Here is a 21,485-nt window from a genome sequence, read left to right as displayed (position 1 = left end):
TGTTTTCTTTCATTTGCACATCTTTTTTATTAGGATGTCCACATTTCCAAAACTAAAAATGCTCTGTTCCACCTTGTGATGTCATAAAGTGGTAGTTTTCAAGTTCACAGCAGCTTTTTACCTTTAGAGACTCTGTAGAGATTGGCAATTCCATGTGTGAAATTATCCAAGTGATTCTAGTGTAGCTGTATTTGATTTTAAAAACACAGTGGAGTGCTTCCTGTATTACCACATGACATCCCAAAGTGGAACGTGGAAAGTGGAGTGTGAATGAGCAATGAACATTCTAACTCGGATCAGAAAACGCCGTGACATGAGCCCTTTAAAGCTGTGTGGAGCATGGGGGAGGATCAAAACAAAAGACTTATTCATAATACATGCAAAAGTACAAAGTGTGTAGAAAATGGCGACATGGTGAATGAGGGAGCTGCCTGTCACATTCTCAAAAATGACTGTACGGTCTCTGGGCTCCGTACAGTGTCGCGCAGAGAGGGCACCCTGCTGTGATAATTGCGAGTGCAAGGCATGATGGGAAAGGTTCGGACACTTGACTCAGGAAAAACATTAAATCTTAAACGAGCATTTGAGAATAGAAAACATATATTAGCATTGGAGTTGTGGGCTTTTCCTGCGTGGAGGATTTGAACAGCGAGCCTCATGTTTAGTATATAGTTTTTGGTATATGGTTTCTTTGTATATCCAGATTCTGGACAAGCATAAATAAATAAATAAAAAGCAGCATGAATAGTGCATTGTCTTATACATTTGGCTGAAATCACAAAGAAGGAACAACGAGGGCCAAAATGAAAAACAACATCTGCATGTTTTCTCTTCTTTCGAGATATGTAATGTTAAACCTTTTCTTATTAAAATAAATGATTAATAATAGTTTTGCTTAAACATTGAATCCAGAATAAACTAAATATAAAATAACAACAGTTTAAATAAAAAATGTCTATAGTTTATCTGTAGCCAGCGGGCAGCTCTAATACATATTTGATATGATCTTGCGGGCCAAATATAATTATATCGTGGGCCAAATTTGGTCCCCGGGCCTGAAATTGACATGTCTGTTATAAACAATAAGATCTTATACATATCTAATTGTGATTCTAACTTGTGACCACAAATATTAGTCGCCTCTGTCTTGCTCTGAGGTTCTATATTACGCAAAATTGACTCTTGTGAGCTTTAAGCCATGTTAGAATGTTGTTCCCTCATTTAAAACATGCCTGGAGTTGTGTTTTATTTCATACACAAGTTTGAGTAAATCTTTATTATTAGTCTGTCTACAACTGCAAAGCTCAAACTGCTCCATTAAACCTTGAGATGTCATGAAGCTGAAGCTTTCAAGTTACCTTTTACCTTTGGTTCAGTAGAGATTGGCAATTCTAGAGCTGAAATCCTTCAAATGATTCTAGTGAGGGTGTATGGAGTTTAAAAACACAGTGGAGAACTTCTAGTATTACCACATGACATCACAAGGTAGGGCAGAGTGTTGTCTGTTTGAGAGAAGAACTCAGCCTAAATGTATGGGGTTAAATATGTGTGAATGAAACAAAACACAATTCCAGGCATGTTTGCGATGAGGAAACATTATTAAATATTAAATTAAAAGTTTCTAAAATTGTGATATGACTTTCTACACTATTTTCTATACATAAACTATTTTTATATCCACTCAGGGCGTTATGATTAGAACATAAAAACTCCACTTGCTGAGATCAAACAGCAAAACACGGGAATTGAACCATCAGTCACACTGTTAATAGATCATTACTGTACAGTTCAATAGAGTTAATTCGCTTAAAGCCGCATCGGCAGTGAATCAAAAATGTATAGATGTGATAAAATCTTGAAGTTGATGATTTTTTAAGTGAATTAAATTTGAAAATGTCCCTGGGCTGTAATTATTATTTTAGTCATACTGATTCAATTTGATTTCTAAAATGATCAAGCAGAGGTCAGTACAGCTACTGATACCACATCATTACCATAATTAACTGAGCCCGCAACACGTAAGGGCATCTGGCATAAATCCTCCAACTAATATGAAGTGACATTAAGTTTTGACAACATATGATTTTACTATGTACTCTATAGTATGTAAACAAATACTTTTTTTTTTTTTTTTTTTTGAGTATGTGGACTTAAAGAAACATCGCAAAGTAGTACAGTTTTAAAGAAAGGTATTATCACAACTGATCTATGTTATAATGTTGTTTCCTCATCAAAAACATACCTGGAGTTGTGTTTTGTTTCATTCACACATATTAACACACCAATCCTGCATATTTAGGCTGAGTTCTTTTCTCAAACAGAAAACACTCCTTGTTCCACCTTGTGATGTCATGTGGTGATACAAGAAGTGCTTCACTGCGTTTTTAAACTCCATACACATTCACACATTCAGAATCATTTGGATAGTTTCAGCCCTGGAATCACCAAACTCTACTGAACTAAAGGTAAAAGGAGCTGTTAACATAAAAACGACCGCTTCATGACATCACAAGGTGGAATAGAGCGTTTTGAGCTTTGCAGATTTATTTTATTTTTATTTTTAGTTTATTTATTTAATGAGATAGGAACAGTGCACAGTATACACCTGATCTTAGCTATCAACTATTCTTCCTGGAGACCTATTCATCAGCCTGTTTTACTTCATTTCACTTTGTACAAACCGTCTGACCTCGCAGCATTAGATTTCGTTTGCTTGACAGTAGGCGGGTACTTTTTTTCATTTAACCAATCGCTGCTATCTGGTCGTGACGTATGTAATGCGCTGCTAACGGGTATATTAAGCTTTTCCCAAGTCCCGTAAGAAGAAGGACAATAACGTCTTTCCCCTTGATGAAATTCACCAAACATTCTCTTTATTCCTGCTTTAAATCCTCGATCTCTGGAATTGTTGACAACACTGTTAGAGAATTTTTATGTTATAAGCATTTCTCAGTTAAAGTGTTGTAAATGTAAAGGTAATCATGATGTAATATAAGTTATCAACATTGGCTTTTTGTTTTGTTGTGTTCAAGCTGTATCAGGTGATATGGATGATGTGTCGGCTGACTCATCAAAGATAATGTACCGGGAGAAACAAATAGTAATGGTAAACATCATGAGGTTAACACAGAACTCTGGGGAATTGCTAGAGGCTCTACCACCTGAAATGTGAAATCTGTGTATAATGGGGGGCTGTGTCAGTGGAAGCTTGTCAGTCATGAGACCTGTGAGCTTCAGGATAGATTTTAAAGTTCTTTTATTAGTTTATAAAGCTCTTAATGGTCTTAGTCCTATTTATTTATCTGATCTGCTTTTATCATATGAGCCCTCTCGGACTCTCAGGTCCTCAGGTAGTCTTCTTTTAACTGTCCCAAGAGTCCAGACTAAAACTCACGTGAGGCGTCATTCAGCTTTTATGGCCCCCGTTTGTGGAACAGTCTGCCTGAGGATCTGAGGTCCGCTGCGAGTGTTCATATTTTTAAAAGTAAACTCAAAACCTATCTTTTTAATTTAGCTTTTAATTGAAACTTTTATCTGTCTTAACTTAAATTATTATTATTATTATTATTATTATTATTATTATTATTATTATATTATATTATTTATTCTAAATTAAATTATCATTACTGTTTTACTTTGTCTCCATTTAGATTTTTATAATAACCTTTAGAGTTTTATGTTTTTTTTTTTATGTTTATGTTTAAATGGTTGTATATATGGATGAAACAAAGGGATGGGGTGGGGGGTTGCTCTTGATTTTTGCTCTTGATTTTAATTATTGTATTGTAATTTTTCTGTTGCATGTGAAGCACTTTGTGCTACATTTTAAATGTATGAAAAGTGCTATACAAATAAAGTTTGATTGATTGATTGATTGATGAGACAACATGTGAACAATAGGTACTGTATTCAAAGTAACCTATTGTATGATAATTGTGTGCTCTACAATAAAAGGACGCTGGAGAGAGGAGAGCGTCAGTTAGGATGAGACAGGCAGCTCTCTCCTACTCCTTGCGCAAGTAAAACCAACCACTGTGTCCCTGGCGTGTTCTTTAATATTTGAGGTCGGGGTAAATTCCCTGACAAACACTGAATCACTCTTTGCTGAACACCTGGTGCCCGAACTTGCACTTCCGGGGTTTTTGCGAACCGTCTATTGTATTTTGATTCCTGACCTGGTTGCTGGAGAGAAGTGAAATTGAGCGGAGGCACTAGGTGGCGCCAGTCTGGCTAGGAAACCGGAGCGCCTGGAGGAAACCCATTCAGACATGGGGAGAAACATCCAAACTCCAACAGAAAGGCCCAGACTTATAATAAATGGTTACTCAAACATGTGTGAATGGAACAAAACAGAACTCATGACATGTTTTGAGGAGGTAGCAACATTATAACATGACTTAAAGCTCACAAGAGTCCATTTTGTGTTATATAGGACCTTTAACCTACAAACAGAAGACACATGTACACGTTTTGTTCTCGTTCTCATGTGAAAACTCAAGGAGATCGGTTTAAGTAGTGAGAAATCAAATCAGAGACAGTCATTTTCGGTTCAAACCAACTGGATTTCAGCTTTGGATCTGTCAACCTGAGACTCGTGTTTATGAAATTTAAAATCAAAATCTTACATAAGGTGTGGTTAGTCTTGCCCTGAAACCACAACAAGAAGTGAATACAAACTAGGACTACTTCACCGAAAATAGCTCAATGTAGTAAGTTTTTATTCATTCTGAAATTACCAAAAGCTGTTCCGTTCTTTAAATTAACTACATGAGATTTTGCAATTCATAACTCTCTATATGCGGCCAAATTACCCAGCGCTGACTGATTTAACACTATTCATAGTGAAATAGTCATTTGAATGTTGGCCAGCCTAGTTAATTAATAAGAGAATCCAAATGGCATTATTATTACATTATTAAACATGATAAGAATCCCAGTTTTATAATTATTTCATACAATGTAGAAACTCCTGGCATGTTTTATGAAGTCTGCAGAGCCATTTCTATTTGGACAATTTCAAATATCCTAAAGCTGTTTTTAAAAGCCGTATTCAGTATTGAGCAACCCGGTATGAAGGAGAACTTTGTGGATTTTTGTTACTTAAGTAAAAGTGCAGATATCGTAGCAAAAAATGCAAAGTAAAAGTTTAAGTATACGAGTAAATATGTACTTAAAGGCAGTGTTGGGAAGGTGACTTTTAAAATATATTCCCCTACAGATTACAGATTACATACCCCAAAATGTAGTTTGTAACGTAATCCATTAATCTGAATACTTTGGATTACTTGATATTGTCATGCTTTTTAAAACTTCATGAATGTAGCAACAACATCCTGAAAATTCATGTTTGTTTTCTTCAAAGGCAACTGTTTGCTGTAGAGAAGCTGCTTTAAATTATGTCCATCCTACTGTTAGGTGTCATATTGTTTAGACCTGGTTTAGACCTGGTTTAGTCCTGGTTTAGACCTGGATTAGACCTGGATTAGACCTGGATTAGACCTGGTTTAGACCTGGTTTAGTTCTGGTTTAGTCCTGGTTTTATTCCTGGTTTAGCCCAAAATGTTAAAACAAGGAAAATACCACCCTGTAATCCATTTATTTCAACAAAGTAACTGTAATCCAATTACCACTCACTGAAAGAGTAAATGTAACTGAATACAGTTACTCATAATTTGTACTCTGATTACGTAACGCCGGTACATGTAATCCGTTACTCCCCAACACTGCTTAAAGGTGCACTGTGTAACTTTTTGGTTGCACAGTATGACATTAAACAGCTCTTGCTTACATTTTTTCAATTACAGGTGGTTTTATAGCTCAAAAACACCTACAAAAACAGAAATTCTGACTCTCCACAGATCTGACCTGTAACATAGTCTAGTTTGGTCTCAATGAAGATACAGTGAAAAAGACAAAGCAATAACATCTCCATGAAGACAAAAAGATGACAGCCAAAAGAATTACGTTGAAATCTCATATCTTGTCTCGTCTTGTGGAAATGTTTGTCTCATCGTGTCCCTATACTGTGCAGTTTTTACTATGTTACCTTCCACTCCTGCTTTAGAATCACATTTTTAGGTTTGGCTTCCCCCTTTGGCCACCGGGGGATGTGAGATCTTTGCATGGGGTCCATAAACCTGCTGAGCTGCCCCATAATTGCCCATCATATGCGGTGCCCAGGCAGAAAGTGGCGGTGTTTGCTGCTATTTGGCCCCCATGCTGTGTAAATCAGACCTCGCCAGTATATGGATAAATAAATGAAAATGTTTAGAGTGCGAGTTCTGCCGAGCGTGTGTGAATGGTTGGTGAGCTAAAAAGGCTGTGTTTTAATGACGGCGGGTTTCAGCCGTGCCAGTCAGTTCAAGGTTCAGTTTTGTTGTCTATATGGGCTCAGTTTTGATCAACATAAACAGTAAAATGAAAAACAAACTCAGCATGGCTACGAAATTATATCCATAAGCCATTTGTCTTTACTAGAGATGCACCAATTCAGCGTTTTCATTTTCGATACAGATTTCGATATTATAGCTTCAAGTACCTACGACCAATAGAACTGCAGAGACTGAAAACAGCATTTATTTCATTTAAAGGTGCATTGCGTAACTTTTCTGGTAGTCTGCTAGTCTCCATGGAGATGTTATTGCTTTGCCTAGAATGTTCCATGGTGTGACATTAAACACATCCATCTAGCATTTACTCATTGAGGGTGTTTCTATTGCTGAAAAATACAATAATTCTCTCTGTGAATAGGCCTGCCTCTCCATAGATCTGACCTGTAATGTAGCCTATAGTAGTCTCCCTTGAGATTAGTGTGCAAAAATATTGAAATATCGATATATCATATTGTTTAATGTGATAAGACAGTATCAATATGGTGGACTGCTGTATCAATATATCGCAAAGTATGTTTTTTGGTACATTTTACTTAATTATTTTGTCCTACAGTTTTGTTGCTTGAAAAGTCATTTATGCAACACATTTGACATTTTCACTGTTTTGATGATTAAAATGTTGCACAAGAAATAGTTTAACAAAGACGTTTAGAATCACAGCCATGATTATTTTTCATTGAACCTTATCAAATCGATTTGAAATATATCGTATCAAACCGAAAGTGCACGGTATCGAGATATGTATCGTATCGTGGACTATGTATTGTATCGGCAACTTCTTAATGATACCCAGCCCTACTTGAGATAGATAAATTTAATCTCTACCATGGAACATTCTAGACAAAGCAATAACATCTCAATCAATGCACCTTTAAACTAATATCATAAAATAAGACTAAAATCCAAATGTGTTATGTCGCTGTTATTTATCTGTCAGGAAACTACAGAACAACTTTGTATAAATAAAAGTTCAAACATTATAATATAACTATAAGCTCAATTCACGTCAGAAACCAGGAAGACGTTTGGAAAGTTGCAATTACAACTTTTCAGGCCCGGTTTTCCTTATCTAAATGTCATTCTAGCATTCTGTTATGCTTGACTAATCAACAATTACAACTATACCTCAGTTTTCTTCTTGGTTTGTGACGTAAACGTGAATAGAGCTTCGTACATCAATTATACGTCCAAGCAGGCAGAACTGATATTTGGAAGCTTATATTCAATCTAGCAAATGTTTTTCAGTATCAGCGTCTATATCTAATACCAGTATCGGATCGGTATATAGTCTAAACATTAACACGTTTTTTTCATATCAATTAATGCATGTGTCTTGTTTTGTATTACAATAAGTTACCAGTCAGTGTGTACTCTATTAAAAAATGTTGTGTCAGGAAGTGCATCTGACATAATACGTGCCCAAATCAATATTCAAATCACAGTTAACCTAGAATCAGACAACGGTAGTGATGCCAACTGCTAATTGCGAATCAGTCATTTGTATATGAGTCACTCTGAGAGACTGACACGGCTCCAGACGCTTAAACCACTGTTTCATAATCAGTGCTATGGGACCTCGGGGGGTAGCACTTAGCAAGGGAATAACTTCAGAAAACTGCATTTAATAGTATTTGAATAAAAAGTAGTTTTGGCAGGGAGTTTGAAATCTTGAGCAACGTTTATCTGAGATGATTTCGACAACTGTTGGTATATAGATTGCATTGTTTATGTTATTTTTTGTATTTTGTCTGAGTTCATTTCCAGCTAATAGTGGTGGGTTAATGTAAGTTTTTATTCTTCCCACTCCTTTTTGAGAAATGTGCTTTTCTGTTGTTTACAATGTATATGTAGTATGTGTATGATTATTGTTTCTCTCTTGGCACAAACTCAAAATAAAAATGAATGAATGAATGAATGAATCAATCAATCAATCTATAGTCCCTAAGATAGAGAACTACTGTCTTGTAACTTTTCAACTTTTCAATGTTTCTTTGATTAATGCTCCTGTACACTAGCCAGGCTGGTGCCTCCTAGTACCTCCTCTCAATTTCATTTCTCTCCAGCGACTAGGTCAGGAATCAGAAATACACTAGACGGTTCACAAAATCCCCGGAAGTGCGAGTTTGGGCACCAGCCAATCAGCGAAGAACCATACATTCTCTGTTGGCAACGATTTCAGAGATTGAGGATTTAAAGCCGGAATAAAGAGAATGTTCATTGAATTTTATTATTAAAGCTCTCATGTAAATGTGACATGTATGGTCTTAAACCTTTCTGTTTTCATGGACACCAAACCAGACCAAGTTACAGGTCAAATCTGTGGAGAGGAGACCCCACTCACTGCCAGAATGCCTGTTTTGACTTATTTTTGAGCTATAAAATCACCTGTAATTGAATAAATGTAACATAGAGCTGTTTTTTGTCACACTTTGAAAAATTCCAGGAAAAACAAAAACATTTTCTTAGACACAAGCAGGTGACGGTAGCCAGGCTGGTGCCACCTAGTGCCTCCGCTCAATTTCATTTCTCTCCAGCGACAAGGTCAGGAATCAAAATACACTAGACAGTTTGCAAAAACCCTGGAAGTGCAAGTTTGGGCACCAGCCAATCAGCGAAGAACCATACATTCTGTGTTGGCAACAATTCCAGAGATCGAGGATTTAAAGCCGGAACAAAGAGAATGTTTGATGAATTTGATCAAGGGGAAAGATGTTATTGTCCTTCTTCCTACGGGATTTGGGAAAAGCTTAATATATCAGTTAGCCCTGTTAGCGGTGCATTACAAACGTCACAACCAAATAGCAGCGATTGGTTAAATAAAAAAAAGTACCCGCTGACCGTCGAGCGAATGAATTCTAAACTGGCTGATGAATCAAGCTACCTGTACACAGTCCTGTCAAATAAACTAAATAAACTCAAACTAAACATTAATATCATATCAAATATTAGTAAATGACAATATTACCAACAGATAAAATTAATACCAAAATTACTTGAAATGAAAAAAGTTTGAAAAACCGACCTAAACCAAGCATTTGAAAAGTGAAACACTAAAATTCCGTTAAAATCTTAGTTTACCATAGATCTTTTTTGAGTGATTAAACTTGTAAAAAAAAAAAGTTACGGTGTCAAAAAGTATTTTCAAACATTAGCAATATTTCTCCTTTTTCTCAAGTCTCTGTGCATTTTCCCATTGGTTTAACGTGACGTACTTAACATGCAGAACTGGCGGTGGTATGAAAAAAAAAAGAAGAAAAAACATATAATTTTGATCAGTGTGTGACAGAGACAGGCAGCTCGGGGACTATGGAGGTGTTGTGCGTTAGCTGGTTTAAAGTGCTTGGATCCATGGTCTTGCATATTAAACCCAATGAGATCATGACTTGAATAAAGGCTGCTTCAGTTTCAGGTTTAATATGTTACTCTTTTTATTAAGATGAAAAAGTCACACGCGCACACAACTCGCCAACACACTGGAGATGTACTGGAAAAAAAAAACTCTTTGCAATATGAATACTTAGAGGGAGATTCAAGGAAAGGTTAATTGCAATGATAGCATGAACTCCTTCCAAATGACAAAAATGGCTCCCAAAAGCCAATATATTAATAAGATGGTTACTGCGGATTTTTATTTTTTTACATTTATAAAACAAGCAATTTCATTTTTAAAAGGTGCACCATTTAACTTTTCTAGTGGAGCGTCCGTCATGACCTGAGCTGTCATTGGAATTCTTTGTCTATCTATCTTGCATTTATTATCTTACAGGTATTACAACTGCACTAAAACATCTTGAAAAACGTGCATTCTTACATTCTTGCAGGGCTTGCGTGTCCACAGATCTGACTTGTAACTTGACCTAGCGGCATCATCTGCTTCTATAGAGATACGAGTTTAAAGGGACAGTCTGAAATTTTGGACATAGGACCTCATTTCCTAGGGAGCCAGAGTGTTGGAGACGTGTGGAGACGCTTTTTAAAATATTCCATCCAATCCTTGTATTTGCAGAGGTCGCTGGTGCTAGGCTAGTGCATGTCAATGGCCATAGTTAGCCTGCCACTAAAAACCATCTTACCCACTCCACAAAACACCCGAAACAAATCTATTATTACGCCAGTGTGTCGATGTGAATGTCTGTGTTGATAGAATAATGTTTGAAATAAAACTAACCTTGCTGTTGAATATTTAGTTTAAAAAGGTTTTAGAAAAAATGGTTAATTCATTTGTTATTACATGTTAATCTTTAAAAGTATGTATTTATTATTTAAAACCAGAAAAGGATTATTTTTCTTCAGTTGTAGCACCAGATATTTCACCCATAGATGACGATGGTTCTCTGTATTCCAAAGGATATTGTTTTTTGAAACCCTCAGCTAATGAAGACTGCGCAGTTAAAAAACATGTTAGATAGAATGTAGCGAGTTGTAACAGAAATATGAATGATTTGACACTGGCAACGTTTTTGCAGTAAAGTCATTTTTTAACTGAAGTTATCGCTCTGACTTTTTTTTTTTCCCATTGTAGTTGTAGCCAGATCCACAACACTTGCATCACATGAATCATCGCATGAGGAACTATTTTCTCAGCAGCAGCGGAATTTTACTTTGCCGGTAACATAGGTGCAAGGTGATATCAGTCCGCCACTGCTGCTCAGACATAAAACCTTCAAATGCAAGGTCGGTTTTACTTCTAAAATTATTCTATCGACACAGACATTCACATTGACAGTCTGGCGTTATAATTGTTTTGCTTTGGGTGTTTTGTGAAGTGGATAAGACTGTTTTTAGTGGCAGGCTAACTATGGCCATTGACATGCACTAGCCTAGCACCAACGACCTCTGCAAATACAAGGACTGGATGGAATATTTAAAAAAGTGTCTCCACATGTCTCCAACACTCTGGCTCACTAGGAAATGAGATCCTACTGTATGTCCAAAATGACACACTGTCCCTTTAAAGCCACTTTAGACCGGACCATTCTAGGCAAATTCTAGGTTACACAGTGCGTCTTTAAAGCTATCGATAAATAAGGTGAACGCATCAGGGACTGCCTCAAAAACGTGCACTTGTTTTTCCTAATCTGTAATCTTTTTATTGTCATTTGGATGAATGAAAGTTGTTTTTTCATGTCAGTGGGAGGTATTTTCCTGGTTAAATAAGTTAAATAAAAAAAATAGGCATCATATCCTATAATTATTAGACTACTGTTGATAAGCACCATGAAAAAAGTCTACTCACTTCCTTTCATCATATCGTCTTTGTGTGTTCAGTTACACCTTACAGCAGCCAAATCCTGACACAACTAAGAGGCTACAAGTTTATATTTCTGAGACTTCTTCGTTTCTGGCATTGATAACTGTCCAACTTTGACTACATGCCAAGAAGATATTTTATTTTATTTTCATTTGCTGACATGACGCCAACATGAATCCAAAATAGTCCTCTAAACTGAAAACTTTCTGAACTTCGCTACGGGGTCTTAGAGCTCGGCGGAGTTCGATATGGAAATGTGAATGTTCAAGGTTTTTGTATCCAGACACAAGATGCTAAAATAAATAATACATCTATAAAATTCTCGTGTTTTTAATAATTGACCGCGCCAAAAAACAAAAATAACTCCTGGTCACTTGGTACCCGTTACTCTCTGAATTTCTTCAACTTCAAAAAACAACTTTAATGAATTGTGAAAGCTTTTTTTTTTTTTTTTTTTTTTTACACCCAAGGACATATTTGGGTTGTGCACCTCTTAATGTCATTGCAATATTCAACAAAGCTGTAGTATGCATGTTCAGCCTTGACTGCAAACGGAAGCGCATCTCCACGTGTTAAATTTGACATTGTCGTTTAAAGATTTAAAACAGAAGTGTTCCATATTAAAACCTCATGCAGTTTTCACTCAAAGTTTCAAACAAGTAGAATGAACAAAAGCAACAGTGACAAAAAGCAAAAGCAGCAATGACAAAACTTGGGCTCAACCAGGTCTATGCCAATTTGTGGAACAGACAAGAGCGTTAGACTGTAGGTCATGGCCAAACTAAACAAGAATACACCACAGACAGTTAATAATCTATGACTAAACCAGGTCTAAACCAGGATTATACAAGGATAGATCCAGACTTTTGGATCTACATATCGCGAAAACCTTATTATGACAAGTTAAAGTTTAGCTATACAAAGAATAAACCAAAAACAAGAGCTGATTTTCTTACTGGAGGAACTATCAAAATCCATGTAATTTGGTCTTTGGTACACTTTTAATATTCATGTGTATGATTCTGTGATCACTGGCAAAGTTTAAGAACATTTTTAGATTGAAAAGTGAAGTCGAATGGAGCGCCGTTGCACAGCCAATCAGATCTCATCCCAAAGTGTCATATTATAGTATAGTTTCTTACAAATTTGCAATAGATAAAATGCTTTGTAACGAGAAGAAGACAGCATGAAGCAGCCTGATTTTGGTTACGATGTTCTAGTTTTATAATAAACTACCAAAACTTACTTATTTACAGTGGTAGTAGTTTTGTTACTTAAGTAAAAGTAGAAAAAATAACAGTTTAAAAATGGACTTAAAAGTAAAACGTAAAAGATTTTGCACACATTTTGAGGTTTATAGAGCTTCAAATGTAGTGATTTTGTTCCTAGCATATAGATGTGTGTGCTCAAACTACAAATGTGTTTAAAAAAGAAAACTCAAATAATAAAATAAACCCCTCAGGCTTTACAGCAGGTCTCAAACAACAATAAAACAATATTTTTACTTCTCTGTGCAGAAATGTAGTGGAGCAGAAAGTATGGATAGCTGCTCTCAGGTGTAATGAAGTAAAAGTAAAATGTATCCACTTGAAAACGCACTTAAGTAAAGTACTGATACCAACAATGTATGCTTAAGTACATTACTTTACTACTTGCACTTCATAACCTTCCACTACTAATAATTCTGAGGAAAAAAGTTGGATAATTAAATCTAAAACATAGCCTACACTTTGGCACCCGGTCTAACGTTTTATCTCGAGGACAATGAACCTCACACGCTCCACAACGCCACCTCCTCGCGCCTCACTCACTCCAGTTCCTCCCCGTTGCAACTCCAGCGCGCACTTTGGACTCGATCATTATCCTCACGGCCACAAGAGGTCAATGTGTGGCAGAGGCAGCTACGTGTTTCTGGCGCACTTGTCTTGTGTCCTTGGGCTAAACAGAAGAAGTAGTTTTAAGTACCTCGTTTTTTTTTAATTATTTATTTTATTTATTACGCACTAACACTGCTAACGTGACGTGCGTAAAACCAAAAATATCCCACAAACGGCGCAGAAATGACTTGAGACGCGCAACTGCTGCCACTGCCTCCTCTACTTAGCATATATATTGCAGCCAGTTGCAATGAAGGCACCGCTGTGTCCCCGGATGATACGATGGTCACTGACGGTGCAAGTGCTGTGACGCGCGCTTGGGGTGACCTTTATTAGATAGGATGTCACACCCCATTTTAATCCACGCCTTTTGCCTTTTTTTTTTTTTTTGCGTTCCCACTTCTCCAACGTCTCACAGAAGTTGGAACAGACGCATGGATCTCAACTGTTGCATGTGGCACCTCACTCGAACGCACACGCGGTCCATTGTCTGCGATCCGCCTCCCAAAAGACGTCTACCGGCCACACCTTTGCGCAGATTTGACATAGGAACATTTGGAGCTACCCAAAATAAATCACACACTGATTCTAAAAGAGGTTGTAAAGCCAAAAAATTAATCTGTAGCGTTAATTGTGTTGATGTTTCTAAATATTCCCTCGTGACGCACATCCAGAGGCGCATTTGGCACTACGCGTAAAGTGCTTTAAAATAGTCTAATAGTTTTGTCAGTTGTGTAGAAATTAATCTTTCGAACATTATATCATTACGCACAGCCAAATACATCACAGAAATATAATATGGTGGTTTAATTTAGCAATATGTGTACAATAGAATACTTTTATTAACGTTGTAGTACTTACGGGCCGTGTTTCACCGTTTGGGTTTGAGTATTGGTCTGTGTTGGCGACTCCACGCTCCCGGTCCATGATCTCCTCACCCGGTGGCCGTGTTTGCGACAGCCTCCCGTGACGACCAGACAGAGCAGCAAAACGCACAAAATCAAAGGTTTGGTCAGATAAGGCATCGCGGCGGTGGGGGCGCAAATCCACAGGTGAGTCCCTTGAAAGCCCCTCTCAGTCGGATCATTCCAGCAGCAGCGGCAGCAGCGGGAGCGGTGACAGCGGCAGGGCGCAGGCGGCGGCGCATGGTTCAACTCCGGAGAAGAGGAGCGCTCGTGGCATCGCAGCGGAGTGCCTCTGTGTGTGTGGAGAGAGTGAGCAGCCCGCGCGCTCTGCAAGCACCGAGGATTGAGCCACCGGAGCGAGAGAGAGAGGGAGAGAGAGAGGGAGAGGGATAGACAGGGAGCAAGAGGAGAAGGGAGAAAGAGGGGAGATGGTGGGGGATGGAGAGTGAGAGAGAAAGAGGGAGAGAGTGAGAGAGAGGGCAAGAGGAGCAGAGAGAGAGGGAGAGAGAGGGGGAGATGGAGAGAGGAACAGGGACAAAGAAAGAGGGATGGTGGGGGAAGGAGAGAGAGAGAGGGAAAGAGCGATGGATGGAGAGAGGAACAGGGAGAAAGAAGGAGGGATGGTGGGGAAAGGAGAGAGAGACGGGGAGAGAGAGAGAAAGAGGAGAAGGGAGAAAGAGGGGAGATCGTCGGGGAAGGAGAGAAGGAGAGAGGAAAGAGGGAGAGCGTAAGAGAGGGCAAGAGGAGCAGAGAGAGAGGGAGAGAGAGGGGGAGATGGAGAGAGAGGGACAGACAGAAAGCAAGAGGAGCAGGGAGAAAGAGGAAGGGATGGTGGGGGAAAGGAGAAAGAGAGGGAGAGAGAGAGGGAGATGAAGAGACAGGGGGACAGACAGGGAGCAAGAGGAGCAGGGAGAAAGAGGGGAGGTTGTGGGGGAAGGAGAGAGAGAGAGAGAGAAAGAGGGAGAGCGTGAGAGAGAGGGCAAGAGGAGCATAGAGAGAGTGAAGGAGATGGAGAGAGAGGGACAGACAGAGAGCAAGAGGAGCAGGGAGAAAGAGGAAGAGATGGTGGGGGGAAGGACAGAGAGAGAGATGGATAGAGAGATGCAGAGAGAGAGGAAGAGAGAGGGACAGACAAGAGGAGTAGGGAGAAAGAGGGGACATGGTGGGGGAGGGAGAGAGAGAGAGAGAGATGGATGTAGAGAGAAAGAGGGAGAAATAAAGAGGGATTGTGGGGGAAGGAGAAAAAGATGGAGAGAGGGAGAGAGAGAGGGACAGACACAAAGCAAGAGGAGCAGGGAGAAAGAGAAAGGAGTGGTGGGGAAAGGAGAGAGAGAGATGGAGAGAGGGAGAGAGATGGATGGAGAAAGGAACAGGGAGAAAGAGAAAAGGATGGTGGGGGAAAGAGAGAGAGAGAGAGAGGGAGATAGATGGACAGAGAGAGGAACAGGGAGAAAGAGGGAGGAATGGTGGGGGAAGGAGAGAGAAAGAGGAAGAGTGTGAGAGAGGGCAAGAAGACCAAGGATCGAGGGAGAGAGGAGCAGGAAGAGAAAGAAAGAGAGAGAGGGAGGGAGGAAGAGAGAAGTAGAGAGAGGGGTGAGGAGCGAGAAAGAGGGAGAGAGAAATGCAGGGAGAAAAGGAGAGAGAGACAGAGAGCAAGAGGAGCAGGGAGAGAGAGAGAGAGATGGATGGAGGGAGGAATAGGGAGAAAGAGGGAGAGTGTAAGAGAGAGGGCAAGAGGAGCAGGGAGAGAGAGAGAGAGAGGGAGGAAGAGAGAGGGATGAGGAGTGCGACAGAGGGAGATGCAGAGAGAGAGGGTCAGACAGAGAGCAAGAGGAGCAGGGAGAAAGAGGGGGGATGTGAAGGAAGGAGAGAGAGATATGGAAAGAGATATGGAGAGAGGGAGAGAGAGAGATGGATGGATGGATGGAGAGAGGAGCAGAGAGGAAGAATGGGGATGGTGGGGGAAGGAGAGAGAGTGATATGGAGAAAGGAACAGGGAGAAAGAGGGAGAGTGTGAGCAAGAGGAGCAGGGAGAAAAGAAGAGAGGAGCAGAGAGAGAGAGAGAGAGGAAGGAAGGACGAGAGAGAGAGGAAGAGAGAGAGAGTCAGACACAGAGCAAGAGGAGCAGAGAGAAAGAGGAAAGATGTTGGGGGAAGGAGAGAGACAGATGGAGAGTGAGAGAGAGAGAGAGATGAGGGAGAGGGGTGAGAGAGAGGACAAGAGGAACAGGGAGAGAAGAGAAAGAGAAGTAGAGAGAGAGGGAGGAAGAGAGCGAGAGAGAGGGATGAGACAGAGAGCAAGAGGAGCAGGGAGAAAGAAGGAGGGATGACGGGGAAGGAGAGAGAGAGAAAGAGGGAGAGTGTGTGAGAGAGAGAGGGGCAAGAAGAGAGAAACAGAGAGAGAAGGGGAGAGAAGCAGGAAGGGGGGGTAAAGCTGTCATGTGTGTGAGAGAGAGACAGAGAGATGGAGAGAGAGAAACAGAAATCGAGAGCAGGGATGGAGAGAGACACGCAGAGAGAGGAGAGGAGAGGAGAGGAGAGGAGGGAGGGAGCGGGGGCATATAACATCTGTAGGCTAGCGAGGGAAACACGCGGATTATTTGCATCCTAGCATGACACAACAAGATTACGGCTCTCTCTTGTAAATAAAAACTCAATTACGGAATCACGTTTTCTACAGCTCAGAGGACATGACGCAATTTAAAAGCAGGCAGTGTTAAAATACAATACGGCCAGACACGACCCGGGCGGTGGGGTGACTGCGCTCGGGGGGTGAACGGGGTAAAGAAACAGATAGATAGTACGACCCATCCCCCTACGTTTTAATCTGTCGTCACGGCAACAGATGCAACAGTGAATGGATACAGACCATAGTAAACCTAAAAAGTAAGAAATTCAAATGTGTTTATTGCAGAGTTGGGAAGTTTTTTGTTTTGCGAGTCTCAAGTACAGTCGTGGACAAAATTGTTGGTACCCCTCTGGAAATGAAAGAAAAATCGACGATCATCACTGAAATAATTTGAAACTAATAAAAGCAATAATCAATAAAAATGTACTGCTAAATAGCCAATGAAAATCAAATATTGCTTTTCACCTGTGGTTAAACAGAATTATTCGAAAAAACTAAATAAAGAAAAATGATGGTACCCTTAACTTAATATTTTGTTGCACAACCTTTAGAGGCAAACTCTGCAAACACATGATTTTCTGTCGTCTGCTTTGAGCTTCAAGTCGTTTCAAGTCTTTAAACCAAAGTACCAAATATGGCTTAGATTTTTGCAGTTTATATGATTTTTAAGATAAATTGTAAAAAGTCATGGTATTTTTATATATGAGTATTTATAGAATATATAAGAGCAGTAGAAATGCATTTTTTTTTTTCTTTTTAAATGTCTTGACAAGGTCTTAGTATGAATCATTACAGTCAGAATAAAAATAATTCTTCTCAAGTCTTCTCAAGTCCAAGTCACGTCCCAATTCACTGACCTTCAAGTCCAAGTTGAGTCTTAGTCCATTTTATCAAGTCAAGTCTCAAATAATGACACAAGTCTGATTCGAGTCTAAGTCACGAGTCGACTTGCAAGTTCGACCTCTGGTTTATTGTGATCATTGGTGATTACGATTCCAACTGCTGTGACCAAACCATTATTAGTTCCTCAGTTAGCAGTAGTTTAATTATTAGAGAATGTAACAAAGCAACTTCAATTATCAAATAAAACAAACAAATAAAAAAAAATAGGCCTACCAGTATTGGTCGCATTCACAGGATAGAAATGTAACCTTTCCTGAATAGCTTTAAAATGATCTTGAGCGGTATCAGAAAAAGTATAAGAGCACATACCAAGGCGAATAAGGGATTACACAGACGTGGTATAAAAGAAAGTACTGTTATTTAAGACATTTACGGTGAAGTTTAACACTGATTTGGCTTAACCCTCTGAATACAAGATGGCAGAATATCCATGTACAGACAAAACAAAACTAGGAAAGAAGACCTACGTATTTATAAGTATATATTTTGGTAAACCAAGATTCTACTATCACTGTATTGGATTCTGTATTGTGTACCAATTATGACTAAGCTTGGTATGAACGGGGTGAAGAAATAGATATATGTCCCATCCCTTATGTTTTAATCTGTAGTCAGGGCAACAGATGCAACAGTGAATGGATATAAAACGTAACAAAACGTAACAAAACAAACAAACAAAACAAAAATCTTGGGCTATTTATTGTGAACATCGTTAAACTTCTATATTACATAAAATTCACTCTGGAGTTGTTATTTATTCATATATTTCATTTACACACATTTGAGTAATCGTTTATTATTTATTGTGTACATTTCCAGAGCTCAAAATGCCACAAAATTCCACCTTGTGATGTCATGAAGTGGTAGTTTTCCAGTTAATTGTTACCTTTAACCTTTAGTTCAGGAGAAACGGGCAATTCCAGGGCTGATATTGTTAAATAATACCTTGAAAAACAGACATTCTGACTGTGAGCAGGGTCACCTCTCCACAGATCTGACCTGTAACTTGGTCTGGTTTGGTTTCCATTAAGATTGAAATGTTTAATACCAAACTGCGAAACATTCCAGACAAAGCAATAACATCTTCATGGAGAAAAGCATTTGATGGACCCATAACATAACATTAAAGGTGCATTATGTAACTTTTTGGTTAAGAGTCCATCACATGCTTGGTTCTATTTAATTTCTCTGCCTGGAATGTTCCACAGTATGACATTAAACAGATCTACCTTACATTTATTCAATTACAGGTGGTTTTATGGCTCAAAAATACCTAAAAACCTGACTGTGAGTGGGGTCGCCTCTCCACAGATCTGACCTGTAACTTGGTCTGATTTGGAAAGGTTAATGTCATACTGTGAAAACATTCCAGACAAAGCAATAACATCGCCACGGAGAAAATAATTTGACGGAGCCTCCACCAGAAAAGTCACACAATGCATCTTTAATGTTAAAAATGACTTACTATTATCGTGGTATCAGATCCGATATTGTGTACTAACTATTCTATTCCTTTGTATAGAAACTGGGTTTGGAATGTTAGTATCATGCCGACACTAAGGCCTGCACGACACAAATACATACAAATCAAAACATAGATTCAATTGTTCAAATAAAGAACACATAATGAAGAAGATATGTCAACGTAACTCCACTTTGAGGATGAACTACGGAGCTTGTAATTTTGTTAGTGGTTAATGAATAATTCAAAAGGCTCAATTAGCAATTTTAAAACATATTCCAAAAGCATTTAAGCACCACGGGTTTTAACACTCTGTCCTTGTAAAAAGCATAGTTGTCATTTTTCAGTTTTTATTCACCTCCAAGGATGAAACTCCATTTGACACGTACTATTTCAGCAACAGAACATCACACGAGAGATGGAAAACTAAAACCTATTATGGCTCAAGTAGAAATGCAATAATGAAAACAACTTACACAAAGACGCTGTTTTTCAGATTTTAATTGTGGTAATTAAGCATACCTGAAGTGATGTTTTGTTTCATTTTTGTGTATTAATGAGTCTGTTAAAAAGATTGAGTAATGCATTGAAATGTCTCAAAAGAACCCATCACAAATGAATGTGAATAACTGTTATGGAACTTTTCGGGTGGAGGGCCCGTCAAATGCTTTTCTCCATGGAGATGTTATTGCTTGCTTTGTTTTTGGTATGTTTCACAATATGGCATTAAGCCTTTCTATCTCTGTGGAGACTAAACCAGCCCAAGTTACAGGTCAGATCTGTGGAGAGGCAACCCTGCTTACAGTCAGAATGCCCATTTTTCTACTTTTTTTTGAGCTATAAAATCACCTGTAATTGAATAAATGTAAGGTAGAGCTGTTAAATGTCATACTGTGGAACATTCCAGGCAGAGCAGTGACATATCCATAGAGCCAAGCAAGTAATGGGCCCCTAACCAAAAAGTTACATAGTGCACCTTTAATGTTATGTAACTTTTCTGGTGGAGGGGCACCTGCTAAGATAGCCAGCCTAACCTCTGCTCAATTTAATTTCTCTCCAGCGACTAGGTCAGGAATCGGTATACACTAGATGTTTGCAAGAACCCCGGAATATGTAGACCGCGCACCGGCCAATCAGCGAAGAACCAACCCGAGCTGTGCTAGCAGACTGCATACACTATATCCTCCTTTGGACTTTCTTTGTCAAATGCAAACTTCACATTTTTTATTGCACCTTTAATTCACAAGTTTGTGTTTGCTGTGCTTTGTTTCTGTTGTGCCGGCAATTACTTGGACACCACTGAGCGCTCCGGTGCATTACACACGTCACGACCAAATAGCAGCGATTGGTTAAATTGAAAAAAAGTACCCAACTACTGCTGAGTGAACAAATCCTAATGCTGCGAGGTCAGACGGTTTCCACGAAGTGAAATGAATCCGGCGATCTGCTAGATGTTATTGCGTGATCATGTTTCACACTATGGCATTAAACTCTATTATATGGAGGCAAAACCACCACATTAGGCCAAAATGACTGATCTGTGAAGAGATAGTGGTAATTAAGATTGTTAGAAATGTTTGCTGGACACCTATTAGACAAAAGTTACACAGTGCATCTTTAAACTGTGTAACTTTTTGGTTGGGGGTCCATCACCTGCTTGTTTCTATGGATGTGTCATTGCTCTGCCTGGAATGTTCCACAGTATGACATTAACAGATCAACCTTACATTTGTTCAATTACAGGTGGATTTATGGCTTAAAAATACTGAGAAAAACAGAGCTATGTTGCCTCTCCACAGATCTGACCTGTAACTTGATCTGATTTGGTCTCCATGAAGATAGAAAGGTTTAATGCCATACTGTGAAACATTCCAGACAAAACAATAACACCTCCATGAAGAAAACCATTCGACAAACCCTCTGCCTTTTCCCTTTCATTGCAAGGTGATGTGTATAATTTGCATACTTTTGACATAGATCTGTTTTTAATCAGATGCCTTCCCAGACAGAACCCATATATTGTGAAGTACCTAAGGAGTAATTAAAAGTATTCTATCTTATTGTTTA

The 21,485-nt window shown here is 38.9% G+C and overlaps 1 protein-coding gene across 1 annotated transcript in view; it reads right to left on the bottom strand.

The window, feature by feature from the left end:
• gabrr2a (gamma-aminobutyric acid type A receptor subunit rho2a) overlaps window positions 1–14,545 on the bottom strand; it is a 127,428-nt gene extending 112,883 nt beyond the window's left edge. The window contains exon 1 of the mRNA XM_020919049.2: window positions 14,382–14,545. Within this exon, the coding sequence (XP_020774708.2) occupies window positions 14,382–14,545 (164 nt within the window). The remainder of the gene's footprint in view (window positions 1–14,381) is intronic.
• Between the last annotated feature and the right edge of the window lie 6,940 nt (window positions 14,546–21,485).

Source organism: Boleophthalmus pectinirostris, unplaced genomic scaffold (genome assembly GCF_026225935.1).
Source record: "Boleophthalmus pectinirostris isolate CB_2022bp ecotype Guang Dong unplaced genomic scaffold, ASM2622593v1 HiC_scaffold_10, whole genome shotgun sequence".
Classification (NCBI taxonomy): domain Eukaryota; kingdom Metazoa; phylum Chordata; class Actinopteri; order Gobiiformes; family Gobiidae; genus Boleophthalmus; species Boleophthalmus pectinirostris.
Note: the sequence above shows the minus strand (reverse complement) of the source record. Positions and strands in the feature narration are given on the sequence as shown.